The 18,055-nt window shown below is 47.5% G+C and overlaps 1 protein-coding gene across 1 annotated transcript in view; it reads left to right on the plus strand.

Moving 5' to 3' along the window:
* The window catches only part of Inpp5a (inositol polyphosphate-5-phosphatase A), a 182,249-nt gene that overhangs the window by 120,128 nt on the left and 44,066 nt on the right, over positions 1 to 18,055 (plus strand). The window contains exons 7-8 of the mRNA XM_028787155.1: positions 6,547 to 6,599; positions 7,945 to 8,064. Of these exons, the coding sequence (XP_028642988.1) occupies positions 6,547 to 6,599; positions 7,945 to 8,064 (173 nt within the window). The remainder of the gene's footprint in view (positions 1 to 6,546; positions 6,600 to 7,944; positions 8,065 to 18,055) is intronic.

Consider the following 18,055-nt stretch of genomic DNA (forward strand, 5'->3'; position numbering starts at 1 on the left):
TATGCTAAAAAATGTCACTTCAAGACGGGAGAGCCATTCCCAAAAGAGAAGGAAATATCTTCATTCCCTTGGGCTGATACAGTGGCTAGGAGTCGCTGTGTGCCTTGATGTGCGATTTCTATTCATGGTAGGCTTTCACCTTCCTTGGGGTTTCTGGAGTGAGAGCCAAGTCCCCGGAGGAGGCCTCTGGCTTGCCACAGCCAGTGAAGACACAGCAGCTAACACAGAACTGGTGGCTTAATGATATGTGCTAGCAGTTGTACCCGCTTGAGAAGAGTTTAGAAATTAAAAAGTCAAAGGCTGCTTTTTTGACTCTACTCAGTTGGGTAGCTTCCTTCAGGCTTGATCTGGACATCTTGCCCTGCTGAATCATGTGTTGAGGTACAGTAGGTGTTGGATGCCCTAGCTGGAAATGTCTTAGGTGCCAAAGTAAGAAGAACAAGAATTGGTCCCTGATGGCTACTGGCAGCTCACGCATGTCCTACCTTTGCTGTGGTGTTGGGGCAGGCCAGCCAGTCCCAAGGACTGTTCTGTGGTTCCCTTTCATAGGTGGAAGCTTGCTCAGAGCTAGGTTGTTTTGTTTTGTTTTTAGCAAGGTCCCAACTTTATTAATTTGCATTGTAATTGTGCCTTGAAGGGTTCATGGCTGCCACTTGTCAGCCTGTGGCTTAGCTTCCCCATCCATTGTCCCCAGGCCAAGGATGTCTCAAATTTCTTTTCTCTCCTGGATTAGGTCTTCCCTGGCTCGGTTTCTTGGCCTTTTTGCTTCAGGCCTCTTAAGGGTGGAGGAGGGTGGCAAGGAAGGTTCTATCCTTCTGTGGTTTATATATAATGACAACTGAATCAGAATGTCACTGATTTCCACAGAAGGACCCTAAGGATATTGTTCCCATTGAAAAGCTATGTGCCAACAAGTTAACTTTAGAGTCTAGTTACTGCTGAGTTTGGGCTTCTGCTTACTTAGGACTAATCCCAGTTACTCCAGAGATATCTTTGGGGCTCTCACCAACCCTGACGTTTCTCATTCAAAAATGGCCATGGTATGAGGGCCCAGGTAGAAATGATTGGTACTGGAACAGTTTAGGGTGGGCCTGGAAGCCAGGGCTGGCTGAGGCAGTACAGCCCATGCCCTGTACTTTGACTTGAGATGCTCCCTTGTAGGGCAGGATGAGTGCACTGAAGGGTAGTTTTGGGCATAGGCAAGCATGGTGCGTGTGCCAACTCCCCAGGGAGTCAGTGTTTAAGGCAGCTTCCCACCATGCATTTTTTTTTACCCTCTATTAAATACTTCTTTAAACTCTCTCAATACTGAGACATGTGGCAAGGAGACACATGTGGGCCCTATCCAGTGTGAGTGAAGCAATGACTGTAATTACTCCCCATGTCTTGGATGTGACTGTACTGACTGTACTGACTCCTGAGGACAGTATCTGCCCTCTTTCTAAAAGCCCCAAATGTGCCTGCTGCTAGGATGAGCCCTGCACTGTGCTCTGTGTTTTAATTCCTGTAGGTACAGCTGCACTGTGTGTCTATCACACCTCTATACATATAGCAGACGTGGTATCCCCACAAGAACCCAGGGTTCAGCCTTCAACCCCCACAGCCACGTGCGGCCTCCCTGTTGCCTTATCTCACACCACTCCCTGAATTCCAGAACTGGAACCCCATCAGCTGGCCCACAGACCTCTGTGGTTGCTGGTTCCTGGGCCTTCAAGGAACATGAGTGTTCGACTGGGGAGCTATGATACCACAGTAATTAACAAAATCTCACTTTAAAGCCACAAAATCCAACATTCTCTGTCAGTTCTGTGGTACTTCGTAATTCATAGAACCTCTCAGAGAATGTTGTGTTCCATTAGAGTAGGGCCTGGGGCTGCAGTGCAGAAGTCACCAGCAATAGCTCTGTCCACAGCCTCAGTATCCCCGCTCGGGCTTGCCCCTTAATGCTTTCTGCCAGGCCGTCATTGCACCCAGCACATTTAGGGGAGAGAATTAGTTGAAGACTGATCTCTCTTTCTTTTATTGCCATCACTTAAGGATAATCTAAATGTAATTACTGTGATGGAGGCATAATGCAATTCCAAATAATGACGGCCCTCTGCTTCTAAAACTAACAAAACTTTCTCTGCTGATTTATGGGTGCTTCTGGCTCAGTATGAATTTCAAATGATGCCTCTGGGAGCAACACTCCAGATAACGTGAGGCCATTTTTAAAAAGCAGATTTGTGTAGTCGATCGGACTGAGTCATTTTTTTCCTCTTGGCCGTGGTGAGAAATTGGTTGTTACCATAGATCACAGGCCCTGCTGCATGTGCCCATGAAAGATGAATTAATTCCACTAATGCTCCAAGCAGGCCTTCCTCAGTGGGGCTGCTTGGTGATAACCTCCCACAGCCTCTCTTTTCTCCGTTGCGATTTATGCTCTCTCAGTAGATGAAGCTGCCTGGATTCGCAATCCATCTGCTGGCTCAAGGAACCCTATTAACAGGGGACTGAGCAGAGGCCGCATGAGGTGAGCGCTGTGCTGCTTTCCTGGGCCTGTGTGGGTTCCCTTTCTGTGGCCATGGCCCCTCTTAAGAGAGAGAATCTCTGTGAGGGCCTAGGTACCACCACCTCAGGGATATGAGATTCTCACTATTCCTGTTGGCTAGAGGAGTTCATAAGTGAAGATTTCAGAAGGTGGTCAGGAAAGACTATGGTCTGCTAGAAGTGGCCCATCAGAGTTGAGCCCCACCTCCCATCTGCAATGGCCAGGTGACAGCTTTGTAGGTAGGTGCTTCTGGGCCTTCCAAGGCCTTTACTATGGTCTGGGCTCCTGCCTCTATACCTGCCTGTGTGGGCCTTCCTTGCCCTGGACAACAAATACAATTGTAAGTGATATTTGCCCTGTACAACAAATACAAATGTGTGTATGTGTTTACATGTGCATGTGTTAATTCCTTTGTAAGTATTTGTGTGTGCTGTATGTAGAGGGTAGTCAGGGAGGCCCCACTAAAGAGTCCGCTTGTCAGGAAGACACCCGATGGTCTGCTGAGATGATTGGGGCACATATGTTGGCTAGCCCCATGTAGCAACTACCCACATGTTCATGTTTGACCATAAAAGGGAATGAGTGGTCAGAAAGATGGAACCTTAGTCAAGGAGCAGGAACATGGATCCCAGTTCTCTTCCCTTCTTCAGGCTCCTGGCTATCTGAGGAAGTTTGGGGCTCTTTTCCTCCTGGTTGAAGGGAAAGCTTTGCTGTGCAGACCTCCTTTCAGGTCACTGAAGGGTGTATGGGATGCTGAAGGAGAACTGTCTTTTGAAGTAGCTAAGTAGGGCTTCCTGGCCCTTGGGAGGACAGACATGTGTCCCAGTCTAGACCAAAGACATGGATAACACTGAGCTTATACACTGGGAGCATCGGCTGTGGGAATGTAGCCCTGGGTGGTAGCTACACCTTGCCTTTCTGTCACAGTGTTGGAAATGAGATCTGAGTGGTCATAGTTGTATTGATGAGTACCTCAGAGACAATATGTTTCCTGTAAACATTTTACCAAACTGTTGGGTTATACAAATGTTAACTGTTGTGTTTCTTGAGATTCACCTGGAACTCAGGGAAAGTCTCACATCTAGCTAGAATTCTAATTGCAGTTATTATCAACATTTGTTATAGAAGAAAATGCTCATCTTATTGTGTATTTAATTAGTAATTGATATTTAAATCAGTGCTTTATTATGGAAATTTGATTTTTAAAACAATATATGCATTTGTTTATTCAGGATAAACAGTGTACACATGCACTGTAATTTACACAAATTTGAAAACTGAGGTGAAAATAATTTCTGGTCCTAAATTCACAAATGTTTTCCATTTGCAATGGCAGTGAAGCTGTTGCCCACTGAGTGATTCTAGGCAAAGTGACTGCAGGTGGAACGGGCTTGCTGCCTCTCTGAAAGAACTTTTAGGAAGGGCAGGTGATCACAGGATAACTGCTCCTCCTGTGGAGCACACTACTCAGTGCTGTAGACAACTCTGCATTCTGTGAGCCTGCGCATGCTGCACCTTAAGACAAGTAGGCCTGCTCTTACAGAACCATGCTTGCCTGTAGAGGGACCTACACTGTGCTCCATACATGAACTGTCACGGTACTGGGAGTTCACTGAGTACAGGACCATACAGGCTGATGCCTGAGCTTGGGAGGAGTAGTCAAGTACCTTTGTACTACAAGGACATCCAGTGTAGATTCCATATTAGATGTGATGTTAACTATATTAGTCAGGGTTCTCTAGAGGAACAGAACTTACAGAATATCTATTTATCATCTATCTATCTATCTATCTATCTATCTATCTATCTATCTATCATCTATCTATCATATATCTATCTATCTATCATCTATCTATCATATATCTATCTATCATATATCTATCTATCAATCAATCAATCAATCAATCATATATCTCTAAAGGGAATTTATTAGAATGGTTTACAGGCTGTGGTCCATCTAGTCCAACAATGGCTGTCTACCAACGGAAGGTCTAATAATTCAGTAGGCGTTTAGTCCACAAGAGAAGTAAGCTCTAGTGCCAGTGAAGGAACGGACTTGCTAGTGAGACTGAGAGCAAGCAGGCAGAGACCAAGCTTTCTTCTTCCATGTCCTTTATTTAGACTGCAGCAGGTGTGGCCCAGATTAAAGCTGGAGCTTCTCACCTCAGAAGATCTGGAATAGAAGTGGGTCTCCCTCATAACTTTTACCATCTAAGCAGGCAGGAGAGCTGGCCCTGCCCCTCACCGGCTGCAGCACAGTAGAGATAGCCCTAGATGTCAGGATTGTGGGTGAGCCAGCTGGAGGGCATTAGTGTGGGAGAGCCAGCCTTGCCTCTTGCCTGCTGGGTGGTGGCGTAAATGGGGTAGAGATGCCCATCTTCCCCTCCCACATCCCTTGTCATCTGTGGTAGGTAGGAGAGATGACCCTTGGATCATAAGAGTGAGAAAACTGTCCCTGTCCCTCACTGGCTACAACACTTGGGAGAGTAGCCCTGCATCTGGGCAGAAGGGTAGAGCTGGTCCTGGAAACCGGGGCTGCTGGTTAGCTGGCAAAGAGCATGAAAGTGGGAGAGCTGGTGGGCTGAACAGCTCAGCTACCTTTCAGGCTCAGATACAGGCCTTGAATTGGCCCACCCCAACATTTACCCCATCAGTGAACTACTGGAGTACACAAAGGGGCCAGTCCTACAGATCCAAAACTACAGGATCTCCATGACACAGGGTAATAACAGGATATCTGAGAGGAGTCCCAGTGAGGTTCCAGTACTGATAGAGTAGCAGAAGCCTTTTACCAGACCAGCAAGTCATGGCAACAGACATTTGCAAGCAAAGAAGTGTAGACAAAGTACCAGACATTGTAGAGGGTCCCCACCCTGTGGGGGCATTCTCCTTACGGAGATAAGACTCTTGCTCCCACCTCCCCTTTGTGAGCTGGGGATGCACGAGACACTGCTCCTTGCCCACAGGACCCCTGCTCCCAATTCTGAGGGGCCAAGGGGTGGCTTTCTTCTGTAGAGCTGTATAAATTAAAATTAAAGTAGAATTTAAAGTTCACTTATTTCATTCATATACCCTGAGTGCTAGAAAGGCCATTGTCCCACAGGCAGGACTAATGTGAGCAGACAGTCTCATGTGCCTAGCACCCTGTGTGTACATGAGCAGTCTTGGTTAGCAGTGCTGCAGTGGCATTGGCACCAGAAGCTCGGGAGGCTCAGCCGGATGTGCAGCATATCTGAAGCTGCTGTAGTCAAGAGCAAGGACCAGCTTCTTCATTCTTTTTCTCTCTCCTTCCCACCACTTTCTCTGCTATTCTTACTTTTTCATCATCTCAGGACCAAGCAGGGGCCTCCCAAACTCTGAATAATGGTTGTTTATTTGTAGAGAACACAGGGTAGAAGTGACCATCTCCTTTCTAGTCTAGCCTTTGGGTAGCAGTTCTAGCCTGAGGATTGGGTGGTTTGTCAATCACAAAAAGTTATTTTCCCACTTTTGGATCCCTAGTCAGTGCAGGATCCAGAAGCTAGCAGAGCATCTGGTAAGGGCTGTATCCTCTTTCAAGGTAGGGCCTGGCTACCTGCCCTCCACAAGCCCAAATAAAGCTCCAATGTGGCAGAAAGCAGGAAGAGGATGAAAAAGCCCAGACTCCCTTCATCAAGCCCCTTTGCAAGAAGGCCCAGCCCTGGTGACAGGATCTCCATTCAGAGCCTCTACCTCTCAGCCCATCATATTGGAGGTTGGCTGGATTTAGGAGACATTCAGTATGTAGCACCTGCTCTGTCTGCCTAGTAGCTGTCCCACATGTGCATAAACATTGCATGCTGGTCCACGGCTCAGAGTGGCATCTAGAGTTAGGAGATCATGAGATTGAGGCCAGTCTGGATTGTGTAGCAAGGCATTGTCCTCAAAACAAGCGAACAAGCAAAGTAAGGAATGTCTCCTAGCTGTGCCATGAGCACAGATGAACCTGTGGCTTCCCACTTCTCCGTTTTGCTCACACTGTAACCTTTACTTTTCAGTGCAAATGGTCAAGAAAAGGCTTCATCAGGACGCGGTGGTGCATTGCTGACTGGTATGTTACATGGCATCTGATTGACTATCTCCACTCCACACGTGTTGTCAGTCTCTACTCACTTTGAACAGGGACATGGCTGCCCCATCACTCCTCTTTTGGCGAGGGATGATGCCATGTGGCACAGTGATGTCTCCTGTTTCTTGTAAGCTAGAGGTTCAGGCATTCAGCACTAAGGAAAGCAGGGAGACTTCTTGTCCATCCTCAAGTATAACCTGTGTGTGCCAGAGCCCACTGCACAATTGAGCTGGTAGGAAGGCTTCCCGTTAGGTCCCAGGCCACAAAGTTAAGCTCTGCAAAGGCAGCCTGGCAAGTTGATGTTACTGGGCACAGGCATCCTGTTCCATTCACTTGTCCTAGCCTGTTCTTCCTTTGGATGAGCATTCTCCATAGTAATACCCACCTTGTCTACTTGAAAACTGCAGAAACATGTGGTTCACTTTCCAGCTCTTGAAATCGAACTGACTAAGCTCTGATCTCTGTAGTTCAACTAAGGTACTGGCCCGGGCCCCTAGAGCTGTTCAGGACAATGTCCAGAATGGGACATATGAGAGAAGAACAGAGGGTTCCTAAGATAGAGCTACAGTCTCTCATAACCCAGTCCAGGAGGTGGCCAGCCATCCGTGTTGCTCTTTGTCTTTGGTCTCAGGTCCTTGTCATCTCCCTATGTAGTATGAAGGGTCACTTAGGGCACAGAGCTGGTGGCTGGGTTGTTGGGCTTTCCTTCACGTTGCTACTGAAGAGAAATGATAAGGTGGCGTTCCAGTGCCCTGTAGAAGATGTGACATGGCAGTGTGTGCCTTTGGGATGGTATGAAGGTACATTCTAGCTGGAGGTAGATAGGTCTTCATAGTGCATGGGAAAGGCTGATGCAGACTGCACTCTGGCCTCTTCAAGTCTATATGCACAAGGCCCCTCAGGCTGCATGCTCAGAGGCAGTGGAAGGACGATTTTTCTACCTGTTTCCATATCCCTCTCTTACACGGTTCCCAACAGTAGTTCATCTCCTGCAGTATGGGCTCTTATGAACAGAGACTCAGAAGCATTCTCTGGGTTGACAGCTTACAGGAAGTTCTATAATACTATTTTTTTTCTTTTAAGAAAAACAGTTCCTGTTCACTTAGCTAGAGTGAACATCTTTGTGATGATTTATTGGAGCTATAGCTGATGGTCTCATGCCTTCTGGCTTGGGGAAGCAATGCTGTGGTCCACTCTAGAGTGACGTAGGAAAGGTGCTCAGGACTTTGACCCTAAGGAAGAGGGTGGGATAGAGAGGCACAGGTCTGTTCAGGGTGGCCTGGAGTTGTAGCTCTTAGTTAACAGGTCCCTTCTTTGTTCATTACAGTGCCTTCGACTTGGTGAACATCCATCTTTTTCATGATGCATCCAACTTAGTGGCCTGGGAGACAAGCCCCTCAGTGTACTCGGGTGTCAGGCACAAGGCCCTGGGCTATGTGCTCGACAGGTAGGTGCCATACCCTAGCCACTCCTGAGCATGATTATGGCTGCTCTGAGGTTCTTCATGGTTTGTGTTTTCCTGTTTGACAGTGGCCCTTGGGAATGTCAACCTGTAAAGGATGTAAAATCCCCAACAGCACCCACTGGATGAGCAGCCCCTGGGTTGACAGCTTATAGGAAATTCTCTACCATCTTTTTCTTTTAAGAAAAACAGCCCTTTTCACTTAGCCAGAGTACCTATCTTTGTGATGATTTATTGGCGCTATAACTGAATGTCTCATGCCTTCTGGCTTGAGGAGGCAATGCTGTAGTTCACTCGGGAGTGACGTAGGATAGGTGCTTCTCTTTCCTTCTGTGTTCCATTGGTGTGTGTCTGGGGTGTGTGTGTGTGTGTGTGTGTGTGTGTGTGTGTTACAGATATACAGTATGGCATCACAGAATTGCCATGGCTATATTTAGTTGTGAACTCAAAAATGGATACCTCTGGTGCTCTGCTAGCCATGGGCAGCATCCTTCCCACAGATCTGTCCCTGTCCCGAGTGTCTGGGGTATTGAGTTTGGGTCAACTCAAGGAAGTTCTGCTGCCCATCTCATCATGTGTTGCTTTCTTCTTGCCTTTGTCTCTTTCCTGTCTAACTGGCCTGGGTATGCTTTCTGGGCACAGGATGATCCCTGGTGAAAGGAAGTGACCTTATGGCTGTCAGAGCTAGAGACTGTCCATCTTCTGCTGGGGCTCCCACATGCCCTGGCTACAGGCTCCCCTGTGTGTGATGACCTATGTGATCTTGGATAGGTCAGGACTAATAGACTGTCATCCAGAGAATATGGTAGTACTAGCATCTATCTGACTTACAGACAGGTATTCTCTGAAGCCAAGTCTGGGAGACACAGCTAGATCTAGACTTTGCTCCTTCCTTGTGGTCCTCAAGTTGATCCTCTTGCCATGTGACAGGAAGGATCAACTCTGGTTGGCTATAGCCACTTGCCACAGACCTGGGCAAATGGTCTTGGTTCCTCCTGATTCTCACACTGTTCCCTAGAGGCCTGGTAACAACCCAGAGCAAAGCACCACATTGAGCTGAGAGGACAGAGAGTATGTAGGGTCTTGTCTGACTTGACTTTAGTCTCCTTTCCACAGCCCATCCTGACCTCCACTCAGATCTTAGCCTCCCTCTAGCCTATACCTGGCCTCTCCTTATGCCCTCCCATCCCCTACACTTTCCTAGATCACTTCCTGTCCTCTTGAAGAAATGACCATCTATGAGTATAGGTGTTACGCTGAGCAGAGGATTCTGTGATCCCCCAATCACCAACTGTCCTTGGGACAGTCATATCATTGCTGTGTCACTGAGAGAGAGGAGACATTGGTTGGGTTGTGCCAAGCCCTGAATCAGTCAGAAAGAAAAGAGTAGCAGGGGGCAGGGTGTTCCCTGAGCCTGTCCAGGTTTCTTGGAAGATGTTTGCACTAGAAGGAAAAGCAGTCTACCCAGGGTACCCATGGAGCTGCTTCTCAACATGTAGAATGTTGTTTTTATACCATCAAATTCTTGATGGCAGCACTAACAGAGTCTCATGAAAGGAAATCCTAGGAAGCGTACTAGTTTCTGCCCCAACATCACCAGTGACCTGGGAAGGTGCCTTGAGGGTCTCTAGCATCAGACAAGGTCCCAAATGACAGCTGCTAGGGAAGTCCTTACACAAGCTCTGAGCACAAGGCCTATCTCCTCCTTGAGCCTTGTGAGGTGTGTGTGTGTGTGTGTGTGTGTGTGTGTGTGTGTGTATGAAGTTTGGGTGAGTGTGAGCATGTTTGTATATGTTAATGCACACATGTGTTGTGGGGCTTGAACAGGGAAAATTTGTATATGCCTGTCTGTGCCATAGATCAGTGTGCCCCTAAAGTAAGAGGCAAAGCTGTGTCCTCTGAACCATTATGGCACTGTAGAGTGGGGCTGGAACCACTGAGTCTCCTACCATGACTCCCTGCAATGGCAATTAGTAAGCTTGGTCTATGAGCTCCTCCTTCATGTGCCTCTGAAGCAGTGCTCAATACAAGGGGTTAGAAGATAGTCTCACTACTGTGCCATGATTAGATAAGCACCAGGCTGGTGACCTCTGAAGACCATGCCATCACACAAGAGAGGTCAGCCTAAGGTCCTTCCACTGGTTCCTTTCCTTTGTTGACTTCTCTCAGCCTCTAGTGTAAGAGGGTGCCCTAGTGCTACAGGTATCATCTTGGTCCCTGCAGAAGAACCTTAGATATGGGAAATGGGTCTGACACTTCTCCTGTTGTTGCCCCAGTCTGGGCAACAACAAATTGTCTTGCAAATCTGTATGTAGTCACTCTCTTTCATCTAAGGTTGATGCCTGAGCAGGTACTGTACCAGGCCTGAAGCCTCACTCAGCATCTACTGTGGGATATAGCTCAGGCAATGGGAAATGGGTTCAGGTGCTTTGTCCCAAAAGAATGTCCAGTTCCTGTCTATCCCTGTCTTCCCCACACATTCTAGGAACCCAGGCACCCTCATCCTTTGGTATCCTCAAACCATTCTTCCTGACCCCTGACCCCTGACACTTGACCAGCCCTGCTTTCAAGTATAAGCACCCTCTGCTGCGGGTCCTGCTTAGTTATGTCTGGGTGGAGGCACCATGGCAGTGTTGCTCACTAGCTCCTGGAGTAGAAAAATAGCTGATGCTTTTCCCATCAAGAGCAGACCCCAATCTTACCTCTAGAACATGTCTCAGTTTCAAGGAGATTGCAGTCTTGGGTAGGCGCCCCTGACAGGTTCATCTGTGGTAGTGGTGGTGTGTTCCTACATGGGCTGCCTTCCTGGACTAGTGAATCAACAGTCAGCAGCAAGGGCCTTGTCAGTGTAGTTCTTCCTGCTGTTTGCTCCATGGCCCTTTTTCTGGGACCTCCCAGGGAGCTGGGAGCCAAGAAAGACCAAATGTCCATCAGTCCTGGTGACCATGGTCAGCTTGTCAGTAGGGTAAGGCATTAGAATATGTCATTGCCCTACACCACCATGCCTCCAGCCTCCAAAAAAAGCAGCCTCTGGGTCTGGGGGCCACTTTTCTGCATCTTTGCATTCCAATGAATGGCTTCTGTGGCGAGCTCAGCCAGCCGCAGATCCGGACCTCCGCAGTGTAGGGCTGGGCTGCTGGGCACAAAGGGGCACTCTGCAGGAGTGGTGAATAATGGCCCGCCCTTTCATCGGGAGGGTAACCTTTTGGCAGCCACCAGCAGACTGCATTCTACTGTGCTGATTGGGGAGGACAATGCTGTACTGGCCTTTGAATGGACACCGCCACCAACAGCGCTGTATTCACAGCAGCACTGGGAACCGTGTGAGCATTGTCTGCAGGCCCCACTGAGCTGCAGGAGACAGTGAGGAGGCTGGGATAGAGAGGCTGGCTTCTTGGTTTAATCTCCCTGTCCAGCCTGTAGTTCCCTGTCTTCGTCTGAGATGAGAAGTGGGGGGCATTAGACCCAGGGATGGACAGTCTTGCATCTTTGTCCACAAAAGAGTACGAAAGATGGTATTAAAACCAGTATGTCGTAATTTTTCTCCAAATCTAAGATTATTTTAATATAAGTTATAAAGAAACAAGTCTAAGGGTCAACTCTGACTCAACTCTCCAGAGCCTCAGCTGTGAGTGATGTGCCTAGCTGCCCGGCTGCCTGGCTGCACTAGAGCCAGCACATGCACAGACACCTGACACACCTGGGAGCCAGTGAGGGACTGACCCTCACTCCAGCATAAGCACCTAGGACCACCTTGCTTCGCATACTTTCCTTTCTTTGCAGGTTTGTTTTGTATTCTCTCTCTCTCTCTCTCTCTCTCTCTCTCTCTCTCTCTCTTTCTTTCTTTTGTTATTGTTGTTGTTGTTGTTATTGTTGTTTTAGAAGGGAACTTACTCTGTAACCCAGGCTGGCCTGGAACTCACAGCAATTCTTCTGCCTCCACTGCCTGAGTACTGGTATAGCTCTTGGGAGCCACCATGCCTGACCTGGCTAGCCAACACTAATTGTGTCAGATAGTAACATTTATATTTTTGTGTAATTTATGAAGCTTTAGCTTTAATATCTAGTTATAAAAGATTTTTAAACTTTTTATAATAATTTATTTTATTATTTATGTGTATGAATGCTTTGCGCAAATGTTTATCACATATGTGCCTAGTAATCGTGGAGGCCAAAAGAGAACATTGCCTCTCCTGGGACTGTGAGCCATCATGTGGATTCTGGGAATCAAACCCGGGTCTTCTATAAGAGCAACATGTATCCTTAACCACTGAGCCTGCTCTTTAGCCTAACGACATGTGTGTGCATGCACATGTATGTGTGTGTGGAGGGATTATTTTATCCTGAGACAGCATCTTACAGTGTAGCTCTAGCTGTCTGTACTTGCTTTGTAGACCAGGCTGGCCTCGAATATACAGAGATCTGCCTGCTTTTGCCATCTGAGTGCTTAGATTAAAGGTGTGTACTACCATACACTGTTACGAAAGATTTTAAAAGAAAACCCATAGGTTGTAAAGAGTGTGCCAGGCTCTGAGAAATTCAGTTAGTTCCAGAGGCCCAGGAAGTTGGAGGTATCTGTGCTAGGGCCTGGGGATGCTGTAAGGCCTCCACCCTCCTGTGGCTCCAGGAGGTGCCTGCATTGATCACTGATGTGATACTCGTCTTGACACAAGGTTAGCCCTTTGGGGGCATCTGGGGTGACTGAGGACCCTGAGGCAGTAACTCTGAGCATGCCCTGAAACCTTCCCGAGTGCTCAGCCCATGAAATGAGATTTTTTTCTGCCAAGTGACAGGAGCCTTCAGTGTCCTCTTTGAAATGTGGCCTAGCTAGTTCAACAGAGACATTTTTACATTACAACTGTGAAACCCTGGCATAAAGCACCCCTCTGTCCCCCCCATTATTTTCTCACAAACACAGTCCATTGTCACAGTGCTGAAGTTAATTTGATCAACATTGGGACATTTAACTTTTATGTCCAGTGAAAAGAGTTGTTTCATGCTCATTTTGGGCATTCAAAGGAAATGATTGCCAGAAAAATAATGTTCCTCTGGACAATCCGGAGCAATTAGTTTCCCAGGGAGAGGCTATGTGACGCCGGCTGCCACACAGCCCCTCTTTGTCGCTTTATGGATGGTCATCCGTCAGCTGTCAGGCTGCTCAAAGACCCCTCCAATCTAAATGTTTCTCTTTAGGCCGTTCCCAGAACTCGCCTTGCTGTTCAGTGAGCAGAAGAAAGGCACTGCGTCTCTAGGCAAAGACAAGCTCCCTGCTAAGGATCTAGGTCACTCCGGAATGCTCTGCTGTGGCCGGCACAGAGCTTTTTCTTGCACCTCATTTACTGCCCACTGCCCTGGAGAAGAAGTGCAGATGTCTCTGTGGGCTCTGCGTATGGAGGCCTCAGGTCACCCACTGTCCAGAGCTCACCCTACACAGCACAGAGTTCTCATAAGGACTTGCTGTGTGAATCGTCAACCTGAAACCCCAAGGCCTGTGCCAGCATTGCCATGAGTTCCTTTGGGAGCATGGAGGCTAGAACTGTCAAGTCCAGTTGTAGTTGAGTGAGCTGAGTCTAGGCCAGTGTCTCAGGTGATTGATGACATTTGCAGTATGTCCTTAATTTTACAAAAATGGATTCAGACACCCAAAAGCATGTAGAGCTGTGATGGAAAAGCACCCAGGTCTACTCAGTAGTTGGAATGTGCATTTTGCCCTCCTCTTCCTTCTTCTGAAAAAACAAAGTAAGGGACCATTGGTACCCTGTGTCTGTGTTCTGAGCCTCTGTGGCTGCACAGTGCCACCTGGACACAGTGTCTGTGTTCCATCTCATGCTTCACTGTGTCTGTCTAATGAGATCCCACGTCTCTTTATTTTCTGTGCCTCACGCTTAGCTCATCACACACGTGTAATTTTAGTTTGCATTCTGTGCATGCGAGTGCCAGTAGCCATGCGTGACGAGTGCTGTGATCGGCTCCCTCTCAACCTCCATCTGCAGCATTGTGTGGGCTCTGGTGGCGTCCCATCATCTGCTCCTTGGCGTAGCCTCATCATACTCTTGTTGAGCCTCCCTTTAGAGGGTCTCAGTATCTTACCAAAAAGTGCCTTACCCACTTCTGGCCAATCTCAGGGAGGCAGCACAGTTTTCCTTTCCCTGCAGCTGGTAAAGCTGAGCATTGCTTTGGTGCTTATGGGCATCTGATGCTTGAGGGGACTCGGTTTCTGGAGATCTCAGCTGTAGTTTTTGCTGCCAGATGATGCCTAAGAAATAAAGCATTAACAGGAGGCTAAGGTTCCTCCATGTCGCCTTGTGGCTTCTGTGTAGCCAATGGAGGTGTCCTGATGTTGCAGGGATAGGTGGGTGGGGGTAGATACATTCAGTATCTAGATTCTATGCTTAGAAAGCAAATAGGAGTGATGAGTGCTAGAAAGAGAGGACCAGCCCTCTAGCCAGAGGTGTAAATTGAGGTTTGTAATCCTCATGCTAGGAGTGCACAGTGGGCACAGCGTTCTCCCAGCAGGTGAGATACTAATTCAAAGTGCGACATGCATCATCAGGGAGTCTGGTTGGGAAAGACTAATGTGGGTATGGCCCAGGATGCCTCTGGCACACAGTGAATGTCCAGCACATTGCCAATGGGAGAGGAAACCAATCCCTATCCAAAGGAAAGAACCCAATCTCTCAAAATTCTGCCAATAATTTCAGTCTTTACTAGAGTGCTGGGAAAGCAGGTGGAGCCCAAGTTACAAGGAGCCTTGGCCAATAGCTTACAGAGTATGTTCCATGTCTTCTCTGCCTGTCCTGCTGTCCTTTTGTCCATAGCTGGTGCCCAAGGGATGAACACTGTCCCAGGGAGCTCTGAATGCTGCAGCAAAAGGCTTCAGACAAGGGACTCAACTCAGACTCATTTCCTGTGATTCTGGAGACTGAAGTTTAAGATAAGGGCAGCAGCCCAGGCCCTAAAGATGGCTTATGGACACTGTGTTCTTGCATGGTAGAGAGCCAAAAACTCTTGGGCTTCTTCCTGCCATGCCAAGTTCCCTCTGACCTTCTTAACCTCCATGACCTCCTCAAAGGCCCCTTCTCCAATGCAGTGAAGGAATTCATGTACCAGACTTGGACCATAAGCCTGCTAAGTCAGGGCCTGCCATTCAGGAGGGAATCAGTTTTATTGGCCAGGGTTGGGATGGTAGCTCATTGACCAGAGCCACGTGGGCCAGGTCAGTGTTCTGCTGCATGAAGCAGTCTTATATGGTGCTATGGGGCAGGAGCCTCAGAGTACCCTGGGCATGATCACAGCTGCTGGAGGAACAGGATGGGGTGGCAAGATAAGAAGGTGTCCATGTTGTGAGGATACTGTGTTTGGGGATCCAGTCAGTGAGGAATGTTGTGGTTGCTAGGACTGACTAAACCTGAGGTCCTGCAAGCTACCCCAAGCCATACCAGGTGTTCTGAGGACGTACAACTGCCAGGATCTTGCCTCTTTGCCTCTGAAGTATTCTCTCTCATATCTCAATCAGACTCTCTGAATTGAGGGTCCCCACGGTTTCAGGCATCATGGGGATAGATCTTGTCCCCAGCAGCACCTCCCCAGGGGTTAGGTGAAGAATGAGGCCCTTTGGAGTTTCAGGCTGGTCACACCATTTATTTTGCTGGATGAATTTACTTTTGTTCAGTGGCTGAAGCACACCTGTGGGAAGCTGGTTACTAGGTGACTTGTGGAGAGGAGAAACTTTTAGGAAATTAAACCACCCTCAAATATTTTGGGTAACTTAGTCATTTTATATTACCAGTAATTTTGGCTACTTAAGATTATTTGACCAACAAACACGATCTGTCCCATAGTCGAGGACAAAACCAACCTTGGTTGATCTCTAAGTTTATATAAACTCCATAGCTAAAATATTTAATGTCTCAGCGACTGGTTGAAGACTAAAAAGGGAAGGAAGCAAATTTACCAGTGTGTTCTATGCACTTCAGGAAGCAGGACTGACAAGGCACGGTTAAATCCACTTTTCACACCTTTACAGCTCCTTAGGATGAAAAAGCAAACCAGCCTCATGCAGGTTCCATCTCTTACACTCTGTAGGATGTTATAGTGGTGCTCTCTGTGGCTTCAGTGACCAGAGAGACCCTCAGTGGGTCCAAGGCATCTGGGTTCAGATGCCATGGAAGAAGCTACAGCTGAAAGGGTGGCTTTCACTGTGACTTTCCTCCAGAAGTCTGGAGCCCACTGCATTATGGGAGGTGATGTCCTCAGATGGGGAACAAGGCCCCTGGCTAGAGAGAGAAAAGACACCCTTCCCCCGGTAGGGCTGTCATATCCTGGAATCACCTGTCAAACAAGGACACCATTTCCAGGCCTAAAAAATTGATTTTTATGGCTCTTCTTGTAATTCTCTTTCTGAATAAGGCACATGATATTGATGTGGACCTACTTTTTAATCATAATAGCTACTGACAAGGTAATTAATTTTAAAACAACTCTTTTTTTTCTGGTCCAAATGGCACTATGTAGAAATTAAAAGTGAGTGCTGTGAGGGCCGCCGGCCTGGCACTCAGGCGATTGCCTCGGCCCTGACAGCCCCTTTATCTTGCTGCTTCTGTGCGACCTTCGGAGATGGGTGTTGTTATTAATTGGCTTGGGCTATTATATCAAAAAGAGCAGGGCAGGAAAGCATGATAAAGTTTAGGTTTTTAATGATAGTCTTACAGGAATCTAGACATCCCAGTGAAATTGCCTTCCCGGGTCATCAGAGGCCCAGCATGGGGCCCAGCCAGGACCCATCAGCACCTCTCTCTCCTGTGAGGAATGGTCCCAAATGCAACACTCTCTCACCGTACACACAGGAATCTAAAGTTAGTGCACTCAGCCTAAATCTGAAATAGGCTTTTAAAATAACTTACCTTAATGTGGATTCTGCCTTTTGATTAGCCAAGTTTACATATTCTCTTCTATAGCTGATGCTTTCTTTCCTTTCCTTTCCTCTTTCTTCTTTTTTTTTGTTTGCTTATTTGTTTAATTTTTTTTTTTTTTGAGACAGGGTTTCTTTGTGTGGCCATAGCTTTCCCAGATCTAGCTCTGTAGACCTGGCTGACCTCAAACTCCCAGAGATCCACCTGCTTGTGCCTCCTGAGTTCTGGGATTAAAAGCATGGTTAAACCCAGCCTGGTTGGCTGTTTCTAAGACCATGCCTTCATGCTGCTTCCTACACCTTTGCTTTCATCACATCAAAACTTAGCATAGTCTGTTGTGTTTGATGCTCACACTAGTTGAAGAGCCATAAGAAGGCCTTGGCTTCTACTGTCCCACACGTGAGTCTGTGGATCCACTTGTCAACATAGACATGCCTTAGTGTCCTGTAAAGTCACTTCTCCCTGTGATGCTCTTACACGGAGCTCAGCTTCGGCCTGTTCACACTCTCTGGTCTGTGGGTGCCATTGACCTCTCAAGGGGCCTCAGCATAACCTCTGGGCAGCTTTGAATATCTGCTGAGTGGTTTCTGATGACAGGAAAAGTCAAAGTGATCTTTTCAGCTAGAGCTTGAGCTTCACGTCCACCATACTAGAAGAGACAGAACCCTTGAGAGTGAATATGTAGTGCAAAGGTATTTGGCTGAAGAAATTAGTGCTGATGAACACAAGTTAGCTCTATCCCCCATGCTTTGCCCATGTGTTTCTTATGAGGCTATAAGCACATGCCTGATTGGATCATGGCTTCTGAAGTGTATATGTCATTTCTGTAGGTGTACACATAAAGCTCAGATCAACTGTAATGTTTGTAGGTAGCCAGGTGGTGGTGGTACACACCTTTATTCCCAGTACTCAGGAGGCAAAGGCAGGTGAATCTCTATGAGTTCAAGGCCAGACTGGTCTACAGAGTGAGTTCCAGGATCACACAGAGAAACAAAAATGGGGAGAGAAAGAGAGAGAGAGAGAGAGAGAGAGAGAGAGAGAGAGAGAGAGAGAGAGAGAGAGAG

The sequence above is a fragment of the Grammomys surdaster genome, unplaced genomic scaffold (assembly GCF_004785775.1).
Source record: "Grammomys surdaster isolate TR1022 unplaced genomic scaffold, NIH_TR_1.0 125612, whole genome shotgun sequence".
Taxonomy (NCBI): Eukaryota; Metazoa; Chordata; class Mammalia; order Rodentia; family Muridae; genus Grammomys; species Grammomys surdaster.